Here is a 21,538-nt window from a genome sequence, read left to right as displayed (position 1 = left end):
AGCTCTGACAGGATTTAATACTTGTCACAAGGACAATGCTCTGAGTTCTATGTCAGTCTCATTTTTAATTATTAAAATATTAAAATATTATAATTTCAAGAAAAAATATGTTATGGCCAATGCAAGCTTTTCCCAAAAAGTGGAGACCAGAACAGAGTATAACTCAATCCAAAGAGACTTTAAAAGAAAGTATGTTAATTGATTAAAGAGAGAGCAACGTTTTGAAAAATAGTTGAAGTCAAATAGGCTTTATTTCTTTGTCGAAGAAAAACTTTCTGTTTTATATAAACATGTCTGTCAAGATATTTCCTTTCTGGGAATTGTAACACACAGTACTCCAGTTAAATTCAGAGGAAGTTGTGCAGGTTCTGGTCTACCAAGATAAGAAACTTAAGGAATAATGTAGACAGTAAAAGTTACAGTGAGTAGATGTGTTGGTAACTGGTGTGCCAGATAATGCTATTTGAAATCTCAGTAGTTAATTTCCTGAGTGTGGATTTTGACTTTGCAAATGCACTTCCATGCTTTAACAGTTATTTTTTGGAAGGGAGTGTTAATTATGTTTACTTTTACGTGTTCAAAAGCAGATGATATTATTTGCTTAGAACACTGAATTCCTCATTGAGGAAGGTGACATGGTTTTAGGATTCTTACTGGGAGCACTAGGGCTCAGCAAGTTTGGTCCTAGAAAATGCACTAACCTTGCAGCCTCTTGTGTAGAGAGCTGAGGCAGGACACAAATTTCCCTATGCTCATCTGCTCATCACTTGCCATTGCTTCTTTCTCACCTCCACTGAAATTAAACCAGAGAGCTACCAGTTCACATGGGATGGGATTTTCAATTTTGAAGTCATACAGGGAGAAATATAATTAATTCAGGACACAACTAATGACGAGCCTGAATGGTGTCTGGAAGCAAGTGGGGTTGGCAGTCTGTGGCTGCAGAGCGGTGGCCCCACAGCAGCAGTGCAGTTTCCCTCTAGTTTGCAGACTGGGTTGTGGTACTAGGAAGGGTGAAGGTTGAGAAGTTTGTCTTCACATTCCCTGACATATGATTGCTCCTCTGGGAACTCTCAGCATTGAAAAAGCCTTTGCACCTTCCTGAGGATATCATGATGTCAGAAGTGTGGGAAATTTTGGTACAAATGACTCATACTTATATGAGGATTAGAAGATTTTTTTTAATATTAAATAGCAATCACCTTGTTAGAAATTTTCAGTTGCAATCTTACTTGCTTTGTTCATTTTGTTTTGCTTTGCATTAAAATTCTGAAGCAAAATAAATTCATTCTGTCAGTTAAAACTGAGAACTGACACTTTCTTTCAGGATTAGGAAGACCCTAATTTCTTGGTCTTCTCTCTGATTGCTCCCTGGATTGTTCCAGTGTTCTTCCACAAATGGGAGGGCAAAAACAGATTAGGACTAGCACTAACAAGGGGCAGACTGGGCTGGAAGGGGTGAGGACAGGCAGGATGTAGCAGTCTGTGGGCATTGTCTTCCCATGAGCAGTTCCTGATCCCTTTTCCTGCCCACAGCCCCAGCCTTGGTGTGGGTCTGCCTGCTCCACCACAGCCACCCTTCTAACTTCCCCAGGGCTGCTCTGAAGGACAAGCATCAAGGGCTAATCCTGGGTGATTGCTTGGAGAGTTATTTCCACAGGCTTTTGTCCTGTTTTGGTATTTTCTTCTGGTTTGGGTTTGCTTTTTTTTATTTCCACAATTTAAAAATTAAGCCAGAGCTGATGGAACAAGCCAAACCCATGGACAAAGTGCTCTGAACAGCTGTAGCTGATAGTTGACTGAGCTTTGTGAATAATTTTTTCCAAAATAAAGTCTGGGATAAGCATTCTTCAGTTCTGCTGTAGCTATTCTTAAATTGCACGTGGAAGACAAGACTTTTGACCCCAGCCCCATAAATCTATGCTGGAGAACTAACTCTGCATAGATGAAAACTTACCATTTTTAGTGTCCCCAAAAGTGCAATACAGCTAAGTCCAGCACAACACAGGTGCTGTGAGACTAGCCATGAGAACAGCCACAGCTGCGACTGGGACCTGTGCTGCACAGCACTGGTGTGTGAACATTGTGGCTTTTTCGTGGAAAAATTTATGGAGCTTCTTGGCTTACGATCAGTCCCTTCTTGGAAGGATTTTGTTTCATCGATCATAAATTTTCCATGGGGATTTGAGACTTCACATTTACTGTTTTATTAATTTCCATATGAAAATAATGTGATGTATTTGCCTCATCTGACTTCTAGAAAAATACTAACTGGAAAAAATACCAGAGGGTTTCAGCAAGCTGGGGACATAATACACAGCTCCCCATGTAATACAATGGCAATGAAATATGTATTACTCAAAAATGTTACAAGGGCAAGATGAAGAGAAATAATCTTCTGAATCTCCATCTTTCTTACCTTACACTTAAGAATCCTTACCTTTCTTGAAAGTAAGAATAAAGCAAAGGCATATTGGCTTGCAATTTTCTTTTTCCTTTTTATTTGCTCAGTGACTATGACTATTCCAGGATCCCTATATTTAAATGTCTTCTAGATATTGTCTCAATACAAATAATTTCTGTTGGCTCACAGCTGGCCAAAAAGTAATTGAAATCAAGTGTTTCTTTATGAGCTCCTGTCCATCACCTCTGAGATCTTGGTTTTTTACAAGAATAGTTAATTTTTCTTTCAGTTCCCTTCTGTGGACCAATAGCACTTTATTGATAAGCATGCTCATAAGACCTGGAACACTGTCCTGTCAAAACACATGTACATTCATTTGAAATTACATTTGTCTCTAATTTCATTTTGCCCTCTAGTGCCCATTTTGGTTTTTGCCCACACTGCAAAGTACTGTGTTGATTGAAATACACCAAAACAGATTTTTATTTAATGAGGAGACTTTTAAGGACAGCTATGAATCAAAAAGGAAACTTAATGATACAATAGTTTCTGAACAATTAGTGGACCATAAATTAACATATTCCTATTGCAGACAAGTTAGGCAATAAAAACTGGAATCCCTGACAAGAGAGGAGCTGAAAAATATTTTCTGCTATTTTCAAATTTCTGTAAAAGTAAGACCATTTCAATAACAGTTTTCTGCATTGCAGTAGCCACCCAAGAATATCAGAACCAGAAGGGTTAGTAGGCTGAATCTAATTTTATTGTACAGGTTTGAAGAAGTACAAACAAGCAAGAGAAATGAGATTTGAAACAGTCCCAGGGTGGGTCCATTTCAAGTGCTTTTAGTTATGAAGCAAAGAAATACATATTTTGTCATAATATTTGTAGCAGGGTGTCACCAGGTTGCAAAAATACTCTGATAATTTACTCTGGGTTTTTTGGTCTTTTTTCTTGATCTGGATCATGGTGAAGTTGCTAGCTGTTTTTATTTCTGGTATTTCAGCTTCATTCACGAAGCCATCTCTTCTTTACCTTGCATCCATGAGTGGTAGAGAGGAGAGTATGGACACCCTGCAAAAGAGACCTGTGTCACAGATATGACACCTGAGACCCCGTGCACCATCACTGCTGTTCACGCCAGTCAGTTTTTGCTTAGATACACTTTTTATTATATCCCCTTTCAATACTTTTTGGAATGGCTGGAGATCAGAAACAGCTTTAAAGTTGCTCTTTACCTGATGCTTAAACCAACCTCTGGCAATTTCAACCCTCCAAGACTAACACTCTTTTGGGATCCACAGATATGCTCTCTCCTCTGCTTCTTTATGCCAGATCCAGAAGCCTGTGCCAAATGTACACCAGGATGGCCACAGATGGATGTTTGCTTGGGTTTTTTTTAAGTTTTTACCAAATTTTTAATTCTATTCTTTGGGAAAAGAGACTTGATATACCTCTGTTCCCCTTATAGCAAGTGATTAGGGAAAGTACACTGTTTGAAATGGAGTTATCCAGGGACAGTTTCCCAAGGGTAAAATCCAGGCCCAGTTTTATTGCAAACTGTTTTAAGGAATTTGATTATATTGCAATTATTACTGAAGGCTGTGTTGTTTGGAAGGGAAATTAATTGGAGGGCTATACATCTATATGGTTCAATTTGTGAGCAAAGGGAAAGAGGCATATTTCATGCATCAATAAAGCAGAGCACTTGGTGGTGATGTTTGAGGTTGCAGTAGCCAGAATGAATATACCCATGAGCAAGTAGAATGTGCCACAGACAGATGTGGCTTTAGGGTACTTTTACATAGAAAAGTTACTTCAAATAATCTTATGAAAAAAATTGAAGTGAATTGGAAACACTGCAGGAAGGAATAAAACCCCTGCCCCCAAACAGTTAGAGACAATATATTTCAATTAAAAGTAACACTGTCCAATTGGAAAGCTACTTCAGAAGCCATAACTACTGCGAAAAATGTACTATGTAGGCAATACTTCTACAATTACTTTATATCTTTGAACAAAGCAAATGTTAGAATTACTCAAATGTAAAAAAAGTTACTTGCTTGGAAAAGAGGATACAAACTCTCAAAGAAAAATGCATATTCTCAAACTAAATCAGGATCACTTAAATTAGCAGTGTACTACTTTATCTTCGCTGCAGTCTGCATCAGTACAAATCCAGCAATTCCTGTAAGGCATGGGATGTGTAGTTCATTCACAAATATGTGATTCTCTACTTGTAGGTGAGATAGAGGTGGAAGGTAGCTGCATGTTTTCTCAGCAGAAAACACCATAAGACGCCACCATCTGTCAAAGGCTGAAATATCTTCCTAGGGAGTAACCGTCACTGAAAATTCTTATAGATTAATTTATACCTAGAGTAGACAGCTTACTTACCAATCAAACAAATTACATTACATTGAATAATGCATTACTTTTGCAAAATTAAATTTCAGAAGCATAATTTAAATACAATAAAAATTAACAGCACTGCCACAAGATAAATCATAGAACAAATAATAAATGTTATTTATAATATTTGATTATTAATATCATAAATTGTGTGAGGTTAAAATCTTTGTACCTTAGTTTTTAAGCTTCCTTGTCACCTTATCAATCAATTGGAGACATCTCCTCATTTCTGCACGGCTGATCTCCCAAGAGCACAGGTTGTATTGTTTATCTTTAAGAAAACAATCTATTTTTTGGAAGTACTTTTTCAATTTCAGCCTGCTGACTTCTTTACTCCGACAGTGTTGGGTGTGCTTTTCGATTACACATGCCTCCAATTGCTCAATTTGCAGATAAAGTCCATTTTGAAACTGATCCAGTACTGTTCCATTCCAAGCAGCTAGAGTCAGATTTTTGCTAAAGATATAGAAGATATGTTGGAAGATCTCTTCAATAGCAACTCCAACAGTCTCTTTCTGCCTGGGTTGCAGAACCTGTGTAGGAAATCTGAAGGACATTTTCTCTCTTAGACATTGCTGGGGAAACTCTTTTCCCATTTTATCCAAGAGTCGCAGGCTGTTCTCTATCACTTTTCTTTGCTGCAAAGGGAGGTGGTTGCACTGAAGACTGGAGATGATGGTGGTGCTTGACAGCATGAGGCCAATTTGTATCAGGCCAAAAGCATTCATGATAAGGACAAGCTCTAATGTTCCTTCTTCCCTGTGTATAAATTCTGAGTGCTGTGCTGGTTGCTTTAAAGTTATTTGTAGACTCCCATTTCTTCAAAATCTTGACATTTAATTATTCTGTAGGAGAAGTTTTCTTTCATCATTTGTTGGTTTTTAAGGTTTTCCCCCCTGCGCATGGTTTTGCAACACTTTCATTTTCTGCTTTATGACTTCATACTCTTTTTTTTGTTTTGTTTTGTTTTTATTTCAGCTGGATATTGGAATATTTATATATATGTTAGATTATTTATTCTCTCTACTACTAAAATTCTATAGGATGCACAATGAGAATTTAAAATAAAGAGTTACAGAAATACTTTTTTTTTTTTTAAATATTCTAGCAGTAGAAGAACATACTGAAATAAAGTAAAGTATTTTCAATGATGGGTCAGGGACCTGCTGAATACTACTGCCATCTTGTCTCCTATTGTATGATTCATACTTCCAAGCTTCCATTAAGCTTTCTCTATCTATGTTCTTTCAGGAAAAATGTTTTATTTCTCCTTGCTTTTATTTATTACAGATACATATCATTAGAATGTGTGCATGTGTGTGTGTGTGTGTGTGTGTATAAAAATGTATATTAATATGTGGGTTTTGATACATAAACACTGCTAATTAAATGAAGCCTTGACCTCACTTAGCCACGATAAATGCCTTGCAAATACAAACACGCTAACATGGGAAGAAGTTAGGTACTTGAATTAAATACTCTTTTTCCCTCATATGAGTAACAGCAATAATTAATATCAATGCCAATTGAGTACAGGTCTGAATTCTGACCATAAATGAGAAGAGAATGAATAGGGAGGACAAAAAGTACAATTCAGCCATTTGCTTTGCCATGCCATGTAATAGAGGCAGTTATGACTATCACAGTACTTTGGGATATGAGCCCATATTTTTGATTTTTTGGTTTTGATTGTATTTTGGTGAAAGCTAGTCTTAAACTGCCGTTTTGTTGCCCCCACTGTCTCCTGTGAATATATATGTGATTAAAAGGCAACAGTCTTTAAGTCATACTGTCTGGGTGAAGAGGTCAGTCAGATAAACTGGTTTTTTAGTCTGAGATCTGTCTGTGTATTATAGAAGACTGGCAGAAAATAAATCCCCTTGGTTCCCAGGTGGTCCCCACAGAACACAGGGGCTAGGTGCAGCTGGGCTTAATTTCTGATTAGAACCAACTTGTCACTCTAAGTCCAGTCACATTCAATGGGATCCCAGAGATACCAATGGTGTGGGTTACACCGTAAATCTGCTCTGGTCTCATTTGCGATCACAGAGTCACAAATAGTGTGTAGCAATTCAATGATTCAACACAGTCTGGTTGACTTGAATAAGAAATTTCAAACCCAGGTTCACCAATAGTTCAGTTTATTGGGGCATCAAGTTACAACTTCTTGTTTGATTTCCAGAGATAGATTCACTAGACATGAAAAAAAGGGAAAAAAAGCTAAAATGCTATGTGCAAGTGTTCCCAGCTGCACTCTGACACAGTTGGGGATCAAATCTTGCCAAAGAGGTGTCCCTGCTTTGGGGAGGAGAGAGAAGTAAGCCCATTGACTTGTCTGCAAGGTGCTCATGTTCTCATCCTCTGACATGAAGGATTTCAAGTACCAGTTTATATATATGGGAGAAGTGAATGTGAGACTGCAGCCAAATATGGTTACTGCCAGCATGACTGTGGAGAGGGCGCAGCCAGTTTGTATGTTAATGAAGGATGCAAAGAGAGATTATGAAACCCATGGGTCTTGCGCAAGGGTGGAACACAACACAATAGGGACACCTTGGTTTCACTCCCTTTTTCACCTGGCCAAGTGCAGCAGTAAGGGTCAGCTACAATGCTCCTGATGACCTGTCACCCCATCAGCAAGCCATCCTGCCCACAGTCATTCCTTCGTGACACATCTCATGGCAAAGGCCTCATTCCTACAGTATTTTTGTTCTGTGGTTGCACCCACTGCTATGTGGTTGGCTTCATTCCCAGTCTGGTAGTCATTCCAAGCAGATTGATGATACCATTTTAGAGCTTCCTTTATTTTCAGCATGTAGGTATTCGGGAGGCTTTAAAAAGTTGTTTAAGCAAACTTGGACTGGATGTACTGCTGGTGTAAGAAAAAATGCATCCCCTATCACCTATGACAACAAAGAGTAACATCAACCAGAGCGGGATGCAAGAGTGTAACATGAGATGAAATGTTTTCACTTACTGGGAATATTTATTACTTCGGAAAACAGAGGTGCATCAGAAATCAGTATAAAGCTTATGTACTTCAGGAAAATTATTCCCTAATGTTCCAACAATTTCCATAAATTATACACAAGTATTTTTCCAAAACTGTAATCATTATATGAGTTTAATCTTTCTAGTGATCTAAACAGATAAACTTAATCATATTTATTGTATCTCCCAGACACACAAGTTCTTTCTTTCCTGTTGCAAAATAGTTTTGTCCAGGTTTCCTTCTTAGTGGAGATCTGAGGACACCACACTGAGTGCCACAGAGGGAAAAATAGAAGATGATCTCTTCCCTATCTCTTAAGAAGACTGGGTAGGTCCAGGTGTCTTACTCTCTTGTTTGTCTTTATATGTTGTGTACACTTTCTCACAGAACAGTTACACTTGACTTAGTCCACCAGGGTTTGGTTTCTGTTTGGTTTTGTTTGTCTGACACTTGACTTAGTCCCCCAGGGTTTGGTTTCTGTTTGGTTTTGTTTGTCTGTGTGTGTTTGTCTAGTAACAACAAATTGTTCCTCCACAGTCAGACAGTTTCTTGATTATTGCACTGAGGAAAGGATAGAAGTGACATTGCATGATTCAGGACACAATCTATTTTACTCATCTACCTTTACTGCTCCATTCAGGAACAAACAATTCATTAAAAGCAATAACTGGAAGGAGTAACAAAGTGATACAAAGCTGCAGTAGAGATTGCTGTTTATTTCTCTGCCTGTGGGTGAAGCACAGACCAACCACTCTAAGCTAGAATTAAATGAGGGAAAGAGTTGACGAAACACAGCTGTGTTTCCAAGCAGACCTAACACATTATTACTTTGGAAAGGTTATCTAGTCTTCAATTCACAAAAAAGATTTGCTCCTAAAAGATCGTCTAGCTATATATGTATTCATTACAGGAAGACTAATGCTAAACATATGCACAATTTTGTCTTTCTAACATCTTTAAAGTGCTTCACATTACTTCTCTAATGGAAACTTTATATTGTATTTTATAACACAATAGAGAAATTAATATTTGCTATGCATGGGTTCTTTTATCTCAGGCACCAAGGCAAATGGAAAGTCTAAATTCCACCTGTGTATAGGATAGCAAATGGAGCATTGAGACAGAACATTATTTCAAAATCTTTTATAACTACCTTATGTTGAACCATTTAATCTACTCTAGATATCAGTTTCTTTTCGCCATTCAGAAAACACAAACCACACTGATTTTAAAAAGTCCATGTGTAACAAAGGTGTTGGAGTAGGTTTGGCTTGGCACAAGACAGCTTCCTCCCCATCTAGCTTGACATTGCCCATATTAAAGAAAATATTTTTCTCTATTATGCTTTCCATACAGCAATGTGTGCCAGTCTTCTCTCTTAGAGGTGATAGAGTGGCTTGGGTTGGAAAGGACCTTGTAAGTCCAGTGAGGAGTGCCTGAGGGAGCTGGAGGTGTTCATCCTGGAGAAAAGGATGCTTGGGGGTGACTTTATTGCTCTCCGCCACTGCCTGAAAGAAGGGTGCAGCCAGGTGGGGGTTGTCTCTTCTAGGGACAGGACAAGAGGACACAGCCTCAGGTACAGGTTGGACATCAGGAAGAATTTCTTCATGGAAAGGGTTGTTAAGCATTGGAATGGACTGCTCAGGGAGGTGCTAAAATCAGCATCCCTGGTGGTGTTCAAGAAATAACTGGATGGCAACCTTGATGCCACGGTCTAGATCACAAGGCGATGTTTGTTCGAAAGTTGGACTCAATGATCTCAGAGGTCTTTTCCAGTGTAACTGATTCTGTGATCCTGTGATCATCTAGTTCCAACCCTCCTTGCCATGGGCAAGGACAACTTCCAGTTGACTAGGTTGCTCAGAGGTCCATCGAACCTAGCCTTGAACACTGCTAGGGATGTGCCATCCACAGCTTCTCTGAGCAGCCTGTTCCAGTGCCTCACCATGCTCACAGTGACGACTTTCTTCCTAATATCTAATCTAAACTTACCTTCCTTCAACCAAAAGCCATTGCCCCTTGTCCTATCACTACGTATCCTTGTCAAAAGTCCCTCTCCACCTTCTCTGTAGACTCCTTTTAGGTACAGGAGAGTGCTGTAAGGTCACCCCAAAGTCTTCTCCAGGCTGACCAACCACAGCTGCCTCAGCCTTTCTTCACAGGAGAGTTAGTCCATCCCTCTGATCATCTTCATGGCCTCTTCTGGACTCTCTCCAACAGGTCCATGTCCTTCCTGTGCTCTGACCCCAGAGCTGATGCAGCCCTGCAGGTGGGGTCTCAGCAGAGCAGAGCAGAGGGGCACAATCCCATCCCTGGCCCTGCTGCCCACGCTGTTTTGGATGCAGCCCAGGATACATTTGGCTTTCTGGGCTGCAAGTACACTGTTACCTCATATTCAGGTTTTCAGCCACAAGAACCCCCAAGTCCTCTTCTCCCAGGGTACTCTCAGTGAGTTCACTTCCCACTCCCTACTCTGTCTGGGATTGCCCTGTTCATGCAGCACCTTGCACGTGGACTTGTTGCGCTACATGGGTATTTTTTTGGGCCCACTTCTCAGGTTTGTCCAGTTTCCTCTGGATGCCATCCCATCCTTTTGCTTTTGTGTCACATGCAGCACTCAGTTTCATCTGCAAACCTGCTGAGCAGCACTCGATCCTCACTGACTGTGTCCTCTATGAAGATCCTGTGTTCCAGCTCAGGGGGCCAAGGGCAACTGCTCTTACTGTTCAAAACCGAGGCAAAGAAGACATTCAGTAGCTCAGCCCTTTCCTCACCACTTGTGTTTCCTCATGAATCCAGTAAAGTTCCGCCTCCTCATCCTGGCTGAGGCGGATGATCCCTGAGTGAGTGGGTGCTGGGAAGCGGGCGAGGGAGCTGCGACACTGCCGCACCAGGTCCCGTCTGCCCATCCCGGTGTCCATGCCTCCTGGGCTGCGGCTGGAAGCCGGGCGGCTCCGGTGGCAACCCGCCGGACGGGCCTCCTGCCAGACGGGCACCGCCTCGGGAGCAGGCCCGGCTACCACAGCAACCCCGGTTGCCGCGGTACGGACCGAGCTCAAACAGCTTCTCTAGGGAGAGTGACCCCTCAGCTCTGTGACACTGCATTTAAATCGATATATTTCATGTGTTCTGTATATTTATATCCCTTATTTATATTCTATTGCTATTCTCTTTATCAATGACCCGGAAAGGGATCAAGTGCCCCCTCAGTGAGTTTGTGGGTGACACCAAGATGGACATGTGTTGACCTTCTCGAGGGTAGAAAGGCTCTGCAGAGGGCTCTGGACAGGCTGGATCGATGGACCAAGGCCAGTGGTGTGAGGATTAACATGACAAAGTGTCAGGGCCTGCCCTTGTGAATGCCCCTCATGCTGGGTCACAACAACCCTAAGCAGTGCCACAGGCTGTGGACTGAGTGGCTGGAAAACTGCCGGGCAGAAAAGGGCCTGGAGGTGCTGGTTGACAGCAGCTGAACGTGAGCCAGCAGTGCCCAGGGGGCCAAGAAGGCCAAAGGCATCCTGGCCTGTACCAGCAATAGTGTGGCCAGCAGGACCAGACGTGGGATTGTCCCCCTTTCCTTGGCACTGCTGAGGCCACACCTCGAGTGCTGTGCTCAGTTCTGGGCCCCTCACTGCAGGACAGACTCTGGGGTGGTGGAGGTCCAGAGAAGGGCAATGGAGCTGGTGAAAGGTCTGGAGCACAAGTGCTGTGAGAAGCAGCTGGGGCTGTTTGGCCTGGAGAAAAGGAGGCTCAGGGGCTCTCTACCAAGGAGGTTGGTAGTGAGGTGGGGGTCAGACTCATCTCAGTGACAGGACAAGAGGAAATGGACTCAAGTTGCACCAAAGGAGGAGTATTAGGAAATGGGTATTAGGAAAAATCTGTTCATTGAAAGAGCTGTCAGGCATTAGAACTGCCCAAGTGAAGTGGTTGAGTCACAATCTTTGTAGGAATTTAAAGGACGTGCAAGTGTGGTATGGACATATTTCAGTGGTGGATTTGGCACTGTTCAGTTTATGGCTGGACTTTATGATCTTGCAAATCTTTTCCAACCTAAATGATTCTAATCTGAGCAGCACAAGTTTCCTCCTCCTATTGCTTCAACAAGAAAATTCTACGTTTTCTGTGAGAGTGTTACAGAATCATGGACTTCCTGAGTTGGAAGGGAGCCACAAGGACCAGAGTCCAGCTCCTGGACCTGCAGAGCACCATCCCCAAGAGTTACACTATGTACATGAGAGCATTGTCCCAGTGCTTCTTGAACTCTGGTTCAAGAAGCTGGCACTGTGCTGGTGCTGTGACCACTTCCCTGGGGAGCTGTTCCAGTCAGTGCTGAACCACCCTCCCGATGAAGAATATTGTCCTAATATAGAATGTAATGGCTAGGGGTTGGAAGGCCCTTTATTTTTAGAAGACCATTAAAAAAACATCTTTCATATTGTATGACCAAAATAATTTTTTTTTTATTCTTCTTTGAAGAATTTTATTGTATAAGGCTAAAGAGCAGAAATGGTAAGGCAAAACTTAATATTACAACTTAATTCTAGAAGTACCTTGAAGGAACTCCATAGTTTTGCACCAATTTTAAATCACAGAAGATTTTACAATGATGTTCAGAAAAGTTTGAAGAACATCAATAGTGATGTTTCCCAGTTACTTGAACAGAAGGAGAGAAGACCCTGAACTGAAACAGTGTACTCATGGAAGTCAGCAATTCTAGACTAATATTGTTGAAAAGAAAAATGAGATACACAAAGGTTTGTCTAGAATATATACTTTATTATTTGCAGTCTGTGTAAATTTTAATGTGACTGAATTTTCTACACCATTTTCTCTGTTTAAGCACATCCCAGTCTTTTCCAACCACCCAGTCAATTGCACCTTTAATATGTACAGTCAGTATTTATGAATATCACATATGCATCTATGAACTTAGAAAAATAACATGCAAGGAAAATTGTTACCATGAAACTGATAAAAAATAAAGATAGGTAAAACAGTCAATCCCCTTTTTAGTGTGTTATGGCTTTGCACCAGGTATCAGATGTCAAAACAAACAGCTTCAGATGCTTCTTGTTAAAGGCACTTACTGTTCTTCAAATACACTTTCACATTTAGTTCTATTGCATTAGAAGTGTATCTCTGGGATCATACTTTTATAACACAGCAGAACAGTCCAAAAAGGCAGCATTAATAAAAAGGAAAAAGGGGGGCTTATATTAAAATATGAAAATGCCAAGAATTAACATAAACTTTAAGGATTTGGTCCTTATAAAACAGGCAACAGCATTCAGGCAATAGTGATTTCTTTTCATAGACACTAACAAAATAATATCCCCAAAAAACGAACTCTTCCAGTTCCAGTGTATAGATATGTCTGAGTTGAGTAGCGTACCCTCTAACACCACCCCCAGTAAAAATACAGCTTTTCAAGGCTAATTACTGTTCCGCTTTGGCTGCGAAGGAAGAAACCTCAGAAGAGTGTTAGATATGGACATACTAGCAAGCCTACAATTCTGTGTCTCTGTATCTGGATGGCTGTCCATAATAGCCCTTCTTGGAGTGGTCTGCCAGCTGCCGGCGGTACTCCTCCTCCTCCTCCTCCGCATCGCTGCCGTAACTGACGCGGTTCTCCAGGTAAGGTCTAACAGGAGCCTTCTGGGGTTCTGGAGGCCTGGAGCTAACATAGCAGAACAAGGAAAGAGAAAGAGACCATGTCTACTCCCATTATGAAAAACTGGAAAATAGTTGTGCTTAATATCTGCTTTATGGCCACATACAGCTTAGAAAGGCAGATGGAGCAAATGAAAAAAAAACCTGCTAGCCAATAAAGAACTGCGTAACTATGGTAAACCTGTCTGGAGAGGCATCTTACTTCCATCAAGCTGGAGGATGCTGCTCAGATTTGAAGTACTCAATCTACCTGGAAAAATTTCAAATTTTAAACTGCTCACACAGAGACATCAGTAGCTTCACAGTACTATATTCCCTGAGCAAAGAGGCTTCCAGCCTTGCTACAACCCCGACATCTCTCTTAATTAGTTTTGCACAGAATTTTTTCTACACCTCCTTCTTCTTTTGCATCCTCAGTTTTCTGTCTCAAAGTCCAAAGACTTCTTATGTGATATTTCTTAAATTGGTAGCCTTTTCACTCAAATTGGTAGCCTTTTCAATCACGGCTCTCACTAAAGCACTTAGCCTTAGAACTAGGCAGAAATAACCCCCACATTCACTTTTTATACAGTATGGTGCTACACATTTGACATGACATTAATCAGACATAGAAAAATAGAATATGTAAAGGCAGGGTATTTCCTCAGTTTCAAACTCATGATTTTTGCAACCCATGCTCTGGAAAAAAATGATGGTATTCTCCTTACATCTTTTTCCCAGGGATCAAACACTTCCTTCTAGACCAATCATTAACACTCCTGTAAAAAGCCAACAACACTGATTTCTACATGTAAGCAAACACTCTGCGAACATGGTCAAAAATTAATTTTCATTACTTTTATAAAGCTTCCAATGCTATATAAAAAGAATGCTTTTCTGAGCCAAGAAATCCAGAAAATAACAGTTTTCCATCTTTGCATCTTAGATTATTTACAATGACATCAAAGCATTTGACTCATTAGGGAAAAAAAGTTCCATTTCTATTGGCTATTGCTAAGATGCAAGAAAAAAAATTAAGAGTCCTGAAGAGCAGAAGACAAAATCCATCATGCAGTGTGTTAGCTCTTGCATAGCTGTCAAGTCCTAGAAATCTGCAGTGTGTAGGGTAAGATGACACAGTGGTTGCCCTATCTGGAACTTACTGAAATTTAATGAAAGATGACTATTTTAATGAGATTTGATGGGTCACCTGTATCAACTTTCATCCTTAGCTTACCTAGCCACACTACATATCTGTAAAGAAGAAGCATTTAAGTAATTAAGTGTTATTAGAACAGCAAATATTTTTTAGGATAGACTACCAGTCAACAAGTATCTAGTGCAGGTAGAATGGACATCAGAGGACATGAATGCAGGCCAGCTTCTGTAACACTGATTGGGGCAAAAAACTGTCTCTGCAAATATTTCAGTAAAATACAGTGTTTCTTCCCAGATGACTCAAATACTATACATGAACCTGCTATAAATGAACTAAGAGAAAAAAAATCCTGAAATGAGTTCACTGAAGAGTTTGCTAAAATTCTGCCCCACCTTTATGACAATTTTTGAGGCATCTTTGAAATGACAACAAAATGATATACCAAGGCAGGATGACTTGTATGAACAAAAACTAGCAAGATCAGTTTTCCTCCTGCCAGCAAAGTCAAAAATTGAGACAGAATGTTTGGAACTGGATACACCTTACCTCATTGGCTGGGGCCAGCTCTGTTCTGACTTCTGCGTTTTGACAGGGACTGCATAAATATCCGGATGCTTTTGGGCTATTTCAAGCTTTAAAAGAGAGCAGAAGAAAATAATTGTTCTTTTTTGATCCTATGTTTGGATCTAGGATCTAGCAGGACACTGCTCCATCTGAAATAATTAAAGCATAAATTGGTAATATCCTATTGATAATCCTACAATTATATCATCTTTTGCTAGAGTACTAATTCAAAGCACACTTGAGAACAATGGATTGCCAAAAGCAATAAGTCAGGTTTTTATAGTTACAACAGGAAACCTTAAAATATGACCTCTTTTTATACACAAATGCACACAACAAGTGAGAGTATGTCTCTGCGTGTGGTTTCCCAAACTCCTCCCTCCATAAGCAACACAATGCAAAGGGCATGATTTTCCAGTATCCAGGACTCTGGCTGTTCTATAGGGCACAAAGCACAGGAGGGGGAAAGGCGTCTCCTCATACCCTGGCATTCTGGGCCTCTTGTAGCTCTTGCATTCTTTGCATCCTTGCCTTGTGATCCATCTCCTCAAATATTTTCACTTTCCTCAGTACTGATTTTGGAGTATTTTCTTGTTCGCTTCCTTCCTCTTCCAACTTTGCCTCCTCCTCCTGCTCCTCTGCAGGCAGGACTGCTGGCTGAGAGTTTCTCAGAATAGGACGCCCAAAGGCAGGTTTCAGAGAAACAGGTGGTGGTGGTGGTTTAGCTGATACAGTTGAAGTCTCACTGCTGACAGCAACATTACTCAACTTGGAGTCATAGTTCTTGGGGAAGTCATATGGATCCTCTCTGTTTTGTAACTTCCCCTGCAAGTATAAAACCCAGAAAGTTTGCATCAGTAACTGTATAATTTTAGTTTCAAAAGAAGGCTTTAACCTTCTTTAAGTAATCACTTTGTCTATGTATTTATTAGGGCCAATTTTCATATGATGTAACCTTTCAAAGATGTTTGAACTGCTGCAACATTTTGGGCATATGCTCATAGACCACACATCAGCCTGTAGAAGACCAGGACATTTAGACTTTTTAGACATTTGTTTCTCCTATTTGTTAAGGATTACCAGAACTACGTGTGTTAGAGCACACCACAGAGAAAACTGATGCCCCAAATAATTTTTCACTACTGCTTAATGTGAAGTATCATGACCTAAAATTCAGAAGTGCACAGAACCCAGTGTTTTATATACAGATTTTGTTTTCACTGTGCATGTCCTCTACACTATCTTCATTGTCAAGGCACACTTGGGCTGTATTTTGAATATTTGATTATATGAGCTATTTTTTTCCCTCTTGCATCATTCCTGACCAAACAGTTAACAGAAATTTCTAGTGATGGTCAGGTGGTAGATTCTGATTTTGTGCTTCACAGTAATAGCCACAAGATATGTTTTTCCTGGTGATTAGCCTACTTTTGATCTTACTCAGCTAAAAAGTGCCTCTCAGTTTTCTAGTAGATACAAAAAGGAGTTTACTTTCTTATTCCATATTGGAGATCACATGTATTTGAGAAGAACTGTTATCCAAAAAGTTTTCTTTCTGTTTGATCCTGCAACACTTTCAGTCATTTCTTCTGTCCACACTTAAAATGTTTTCTAGTGTCCAACCATGTCTATTGCTCTTTCCAATCTGCCACCCTGGAGAGATCTCCAGAAAGAGGATGTTTGTATTCAGATTTGTCTCTACAAATTTACCTTAGGTGGTTCAGGCTTGAATGCTGGAGGTGGACTTGGTTCTCTAAGGATCTCCCTGCTACCAGCTTTTCTCAACTGAGCCCTTGGTTCTGGAGTAAACTTTTTTAAACTCTAGGAAAGAAAGAGATAAAATCACTGAAGTAGTCAGTCATTCAATCATTTTTCTCTCTCTCAAGTTTACAATTTTGGGAACAGTAACCAGCAGTCAAAAGACTGCCAGCAACTTGACTGCAACGATTGCAAATGTAATTGAAAAGTTCAAGGTCATGAGACATCATCAAGAAATCTATAAATTTAGAATCTATAAATTCAGGCAGAAAAGTAGAGCTATTATTAGTTTCCCCTTCACTTCCCCTTAGTGTAGATCTAAAACACTATCAGAAGCAAGGTAAAGCTGCTGTATAAAAAAATCCTCTGATTTTTAAGCCATACATAAAGGGCTTTCAGAAAGCCGAAAGTTCAGTCTTATTTAAAAATCCAATCATCTCACCTCCTCGTGATGCACAGGTTCAGAGGATCGGCTAACAGATGAAATCCTTGGCTCCTCCAAAGGCTCATCAAGTTCATTGTCAGTGTATGCACCACCTTCTCCATCTGTATCCTCTAGGTCACTGATCAGTCGGCTGTCACAGCTCAAATAGTCAGCACCCATGGCAGTAAGGTAAGACATACGATCATCTGCGTCATCTTCCATGCCATCCATCTAGGGAAAAGTCAGTAAAAAGTAAGGAACAAAGATTAAATAAATTAAAGTCCAGTTAAGACTAAATGTCAGGCCAAATAAGCCCTTAGGAATGACTTCATGGAACTGAAAGAAACTAATGCAGAATTGCAACGAAAAGTCCTGTATAAGTTCATCCCTCATCATCATTCTCCCCTAGCCCAGCATTAGTGATGAAAGCTCCAAAGTGTTACAGAAAGAATAATAAATTTCTTTTGTTAGAGATATACATCAACTGACTACTTGTCTAGCCTACTGACCACTGGCAAATGAAATTTTCAACAATTTTTACTGGCAAGAGATACTTTGAAACATTTGTACAGCTTCAGAGAGCATGGAGTGACTGCTTACCTTTCCTTCTGACACCCATACTGCTTCTCCTTGCTGTTGCTGAATTGTATCCTTCAGACTACCATACCAGCTATCGTTGGCTGAATTCAAATTAATGGTTGCTGTAAAAATTGAAGGAAAAGGTGTATAAAATGGTAAATGTAATGCAATCCTTTATCCATTCTTTGCTGTTTAACACTTTCTGGTTTAAATATGTGAGAATGTTAAACAGCCACTTCATTTATATCACTGACAGAAGCATGGTATTCTTGCTTTATTGTTGGTCCATTTCTAAGCTTATTAAATCACTTATATTTTAATGGCAGTACACCAGCATACAATTTCTTTTCCATTAGAATTTGGCAGAACAAGGAACTTTCAAAGAAGTCAAGGAAGGCATTACTCATGACCACACCTTCACACTCTTTTAATTCCAGCCTGCTTGAGTTAATATGCAGAGTAATAAGTAGATGTCTCGAGACTTACACAGTCCCATACAATACTCTCTTAGTCAACAGGTTAAACAAACATTCTTCCTTACCTGTAAAGAGGTGGGAGCAAGTTTTCTTCAGTTTGTTTGCTTGCTCATAAAGTTTTCTTGAGCTCTTGTTTGATGTAGGACATAGCCTTTGTCTCATGGTCTTCACACCCTGTTTACTGTCTGGGTTAAAGAAGACCACAATTGGAAACCACTGGGTGTAATTTAGCAGGTCCACTGCTTTAGGAGTGACATCCAACAGAGCATGTTTATCCTGTTAACAAGAAAGACCAGTCAATGTGGTGCATGTGGGAACAAGTGGAGGTGACTGAAACATGGGATCCTAAGAAAAACCATGATATTGGTTTTGTTGTAAGCACAACTTGTGAATGTCTTCCCACAGTTATACCATATTTAGAATGTTAAGAGCAAGAAGAGCACTGTATGACCGTAAAGCCTCTGGCAAATTCAGAAAGCATATATCAAAACAGATTCTCCTTTGTCCAAATTTAGAATGGACTTGAGAAGGAAAATGTAGTTTCTAATATCACATTCAAAGTTACAAAAATTATTAAAACTGCTGTTGAACAACTTCAAAACAGCTTTATCATTAAGCTTATTACAGAAATAGATGCAATGAAAATCTGAGCACTCGGAAAGTTCCAGGAGCAAACAAATCAAACACCATGCCTTTGAGCATAAGCAATTTTCAGAGGAATGCCCTACCTGCTCAATGATTTGCCTCACAGTGTTCAAGCGCACTACCCCAGTTGACTTCTCCGAACCTGCATCTCTGGGTTCTGTCTCTGCAAAGACAACATTTTAGCTTATCTAGAGTGGCCAGGCAGCTGTGATTATTAGGTTATCCATTCTCTCAGTTAAAGATGAAAAAGACACTAAGAGGACAACTTACTTGCTGTCTGGTACAGGTGAGGCAAATCATTTGACAACTTCTCCATAGCGACATCTGCAATAGGGCCAAATATCACCACAGGTCTCTTAAAACCAGCTGGAAGAAAAATATTTGGAGAAAAGAGAAATATGGTAAGACTAGCTTTATATATAAAATAGAAGACCTTCAGTTACTATGCAAAGGTGAGAATTAAGCTGAAGTTATTAAAAATATATTTAAAAAAATTTATTTCTCAGAGGTTTGTGCAACAGTGTAACAGAGAAAACTACTTTTACCAGCTGAGAAAGAGACTGTTTTCATTAACAGCTTTCTTATTCCTTCTAGTGGAATTGTATTTAGAATATTTTACATCTGAAAATGTACAGATCTTCATTTATCTTTCCATCCATCAAAACTACAGGAACCTTAACACAGTGGGTTTTGTGTGAATAAGGACACAAATTATAGATCTACTGCAATGCAGCTTGAAGTATGTTACTGCTCATGTCGAAGCAAGTGAAAACACAGTCCTCAGAGTTAATGGGGGAATGCCATTACCCCAAGTCTTCATCCTGGCATCTGGAATATTTTTAAAATACTCTTTACTAGTTTGTTTTGTTGCAGAATACTGTCATATGCTACTACCCAGAAAATCAGCTTGATCTGCTCACCACTAGTAATATAGCTAGTTTACAATCATGGAGATAGACCACATGAGCCATGACTATATTTGGACTGCTGAAAATACTTGGGTTCTATTTGCTCTGAACCTACTGTTGAAGAGCTATTTATGAAGACTGAGGTTGATCTCAGGCGTATGGATTGTGCTTTCAGAGCTAGCCAAGAAGAATCCGAGGAAACAAGCAAAGCCCTGCTGTTTCATTCCTTTTTCATTTTAAACCTTCAAACTGGCAGGTATACTTTGGAGGCAAGAAAGAACAACAGCCATTTAAAGGAGTAAAAAAGCTTTCTTATAGACTAATTAGTAGCATCCAGAAATCTCCATTCTGAGAAAAAATGTCATCCCTTCCTGTTGTTCTAATTTAACATAGTTAGAAGTAGCTAGAAATCACTTTGTTAGCTGACCAAACATTTCGATGCTAAAGCAACCAGCAATAAATGGGCAGCCAGCTCAAAGCCATCTCACCTTCACGCAACTGAACGCGCTCATAAGCTGGGAATTTTGTGCTCACAGATACAATAGCTGTCAGATCTTCACGACTCTTCCTCAGATTCTTCTTTGCTCCAGATCGCTGGCCACGTGTTCTCCAGAAATCTGCCCTATCACTTGAGCCATCTTTCTGGGCATTTTGAACACTGGCCATCTGTTCAGCTCTGACAGAGAAAGCAGGGAGTTCAGAAGTAGTCAAGGAGGGCAAGGGTGCTTTCACTGAACAATGGATTTTGAATTTGCAAACAGGTAAGTTGCCAGATGGACAGAAAGGAGTGGAGGTAAAAGCACATAAATTCAGGTGCCCTCACCTTGGAGCAAACACATCGTCAGAACAATGCTCCGACCTGCCACAGCTTCAAGCTGCTGGGCAGGGATGAGTCTTGAGGTCTTACACTTACGGAGGTCCAGAGGTCTAATCACTTACATGAGTGTAAATAAAAGAATGCAAATGCAAAGAGGTGGTGAGAGAGAGCAACTCAGAACTGAAGGCCTAAGTAATTACTGTCACTATTCTCTTCTCCATTAGGCCTCAAAAGTTAAGTCACTAGAGCACAGAAACAAAGATTGGTTTGGTCAGACCAATTAACAGAGAGGAGAAAATGTACCTACCAGGAAACAGACAAGGGAGTCACACAAGAAGCATATTTTGTAACTTGTGTGCATGCTGTAATTGTGAGCTTTTTCTTCCATCATAAAATCATAACCACACTCAAGAACTTAAAAGCTGCAGTCTAAAAATTCAGCTACAGTCTGGTTGTGGTTGTAGGGCTTTTTTTTGTCTGATTAATTTTAATAGCTTTATGCACTGTATACATCTAAACAGTTATTATAACCTCCTATGCATTTTGATTAGGAAAGCATATTTAAGCAAAAATGTTGCTGTGCTTCGCTCAATATTTCACACAAAAATACAGACTACAGCTACAAAAAAAAAAAACAACCAAACCAACAAACAAACAAAAAAATGCAAACCAAAACAAAAACAACAAAAAAACCCCAAATAAACGAAAAAATCCCCCAAAACCAAACCAAAACAAACAAACAAAAAAAAAC

At 39.9% G+C, this 21,538-nt stretch overlaps 2 protein-coding genes across 2 annotated transcripts in view; both read right to left on the bottom strand.

Annotated features, from left to right (window-relative positions):
* Positions 1-4,989: 4,989 nt before the first annotated feature.
* LOC121363354 (interferon kappa-like) lies at positions 4,990-5,577 on the bottom strand. The gene has a single exon (XM_041485607.1). The coding sequence runs from the start codon at positions 5,542-5,544 to the stop codon at positions 4,990-4,992; it is 555 nt and encodes a 184-aa protein (XP_041341541.1). The 5' UTR covers positions 5,545-5,577.
* A 6,986-nt stretch (positions 5,578-12,563) lies between these two features.
* TJP2 (tight junction protein 2) overlaps positions 12,564-21,538 on the bottom strand; it is a 63,112-nt gene continuing 54,137 nt past the window's right edge. Inside the window, exons 15-24 of the mRNA XM_041485548.1 lie at positions 20,459-20,646; positions 19,333-19,428; positions 19,146-19,225; positions 18,483-18,693; positions 17,963-18,063; positions 17,381-17,593; positions 16,891-17,001; positions 15,664-16,005; positions 15,163-15,248; positions 12,564-13,485 (exon numbers count right to left, since the gene is read on the bottom strand). Coding sequence (XP_041341482.1) covers positions 13,314-13,485; positions 15,163-15,248; positions 15,664-16,005; positions 16,891-17,001; positions 17,381-17,593; positions 17,963-18,063; positions 18,483-18,693; positions 19,146-19,225; positions 19,333-19,428; positions 20,459-20,646 — 1,600 coding nt within the window. The 3' untranslated portion in view covers positions 12,564-13,313. The remainder of the gene's footprint in view (positions 13,486-15,162; positions 15,249-15,663; positions 16,006-16,890; positions 17,002-17,380; positions 17,594-17,962; positions 18,064-18,482; positions 18,694-19,145; positions 19,226-19,332; positions 19,429-20,458; positions 20,647-21,538) is intronic.

This window comes from Pyrgilauda ruficollis, unplaced genomic scaffold (assembly GCF_017590135.1).
Source record: "Pyrgilauda ruficollis isolate IOZ18807 unplaced genomic scaffold, ASM1759013v1 scaffold71, whole genome shotgun sequence".
Lineage (NCBI taxonomy): Eukaryota > Metazoa > Chordata > Aves > Passeriformes > Passeridae > Pyrgilauda > Pyrgilauda ruficollis.
The sequence above is the reverse complement of the archived record's forward strand: the minus strand, read 5'-3'. Positions and strand labels throughout refer to the sequence as shown.

Coding starts and splice junctions, on each gene's coding strand:
- LOC121363354 (XM_041485607.1), bottom strand. CDS start 5,544: ATGAATGCTTTTGGCCTGATACAAATTGGCCTCATGCTGTCAAGCACC.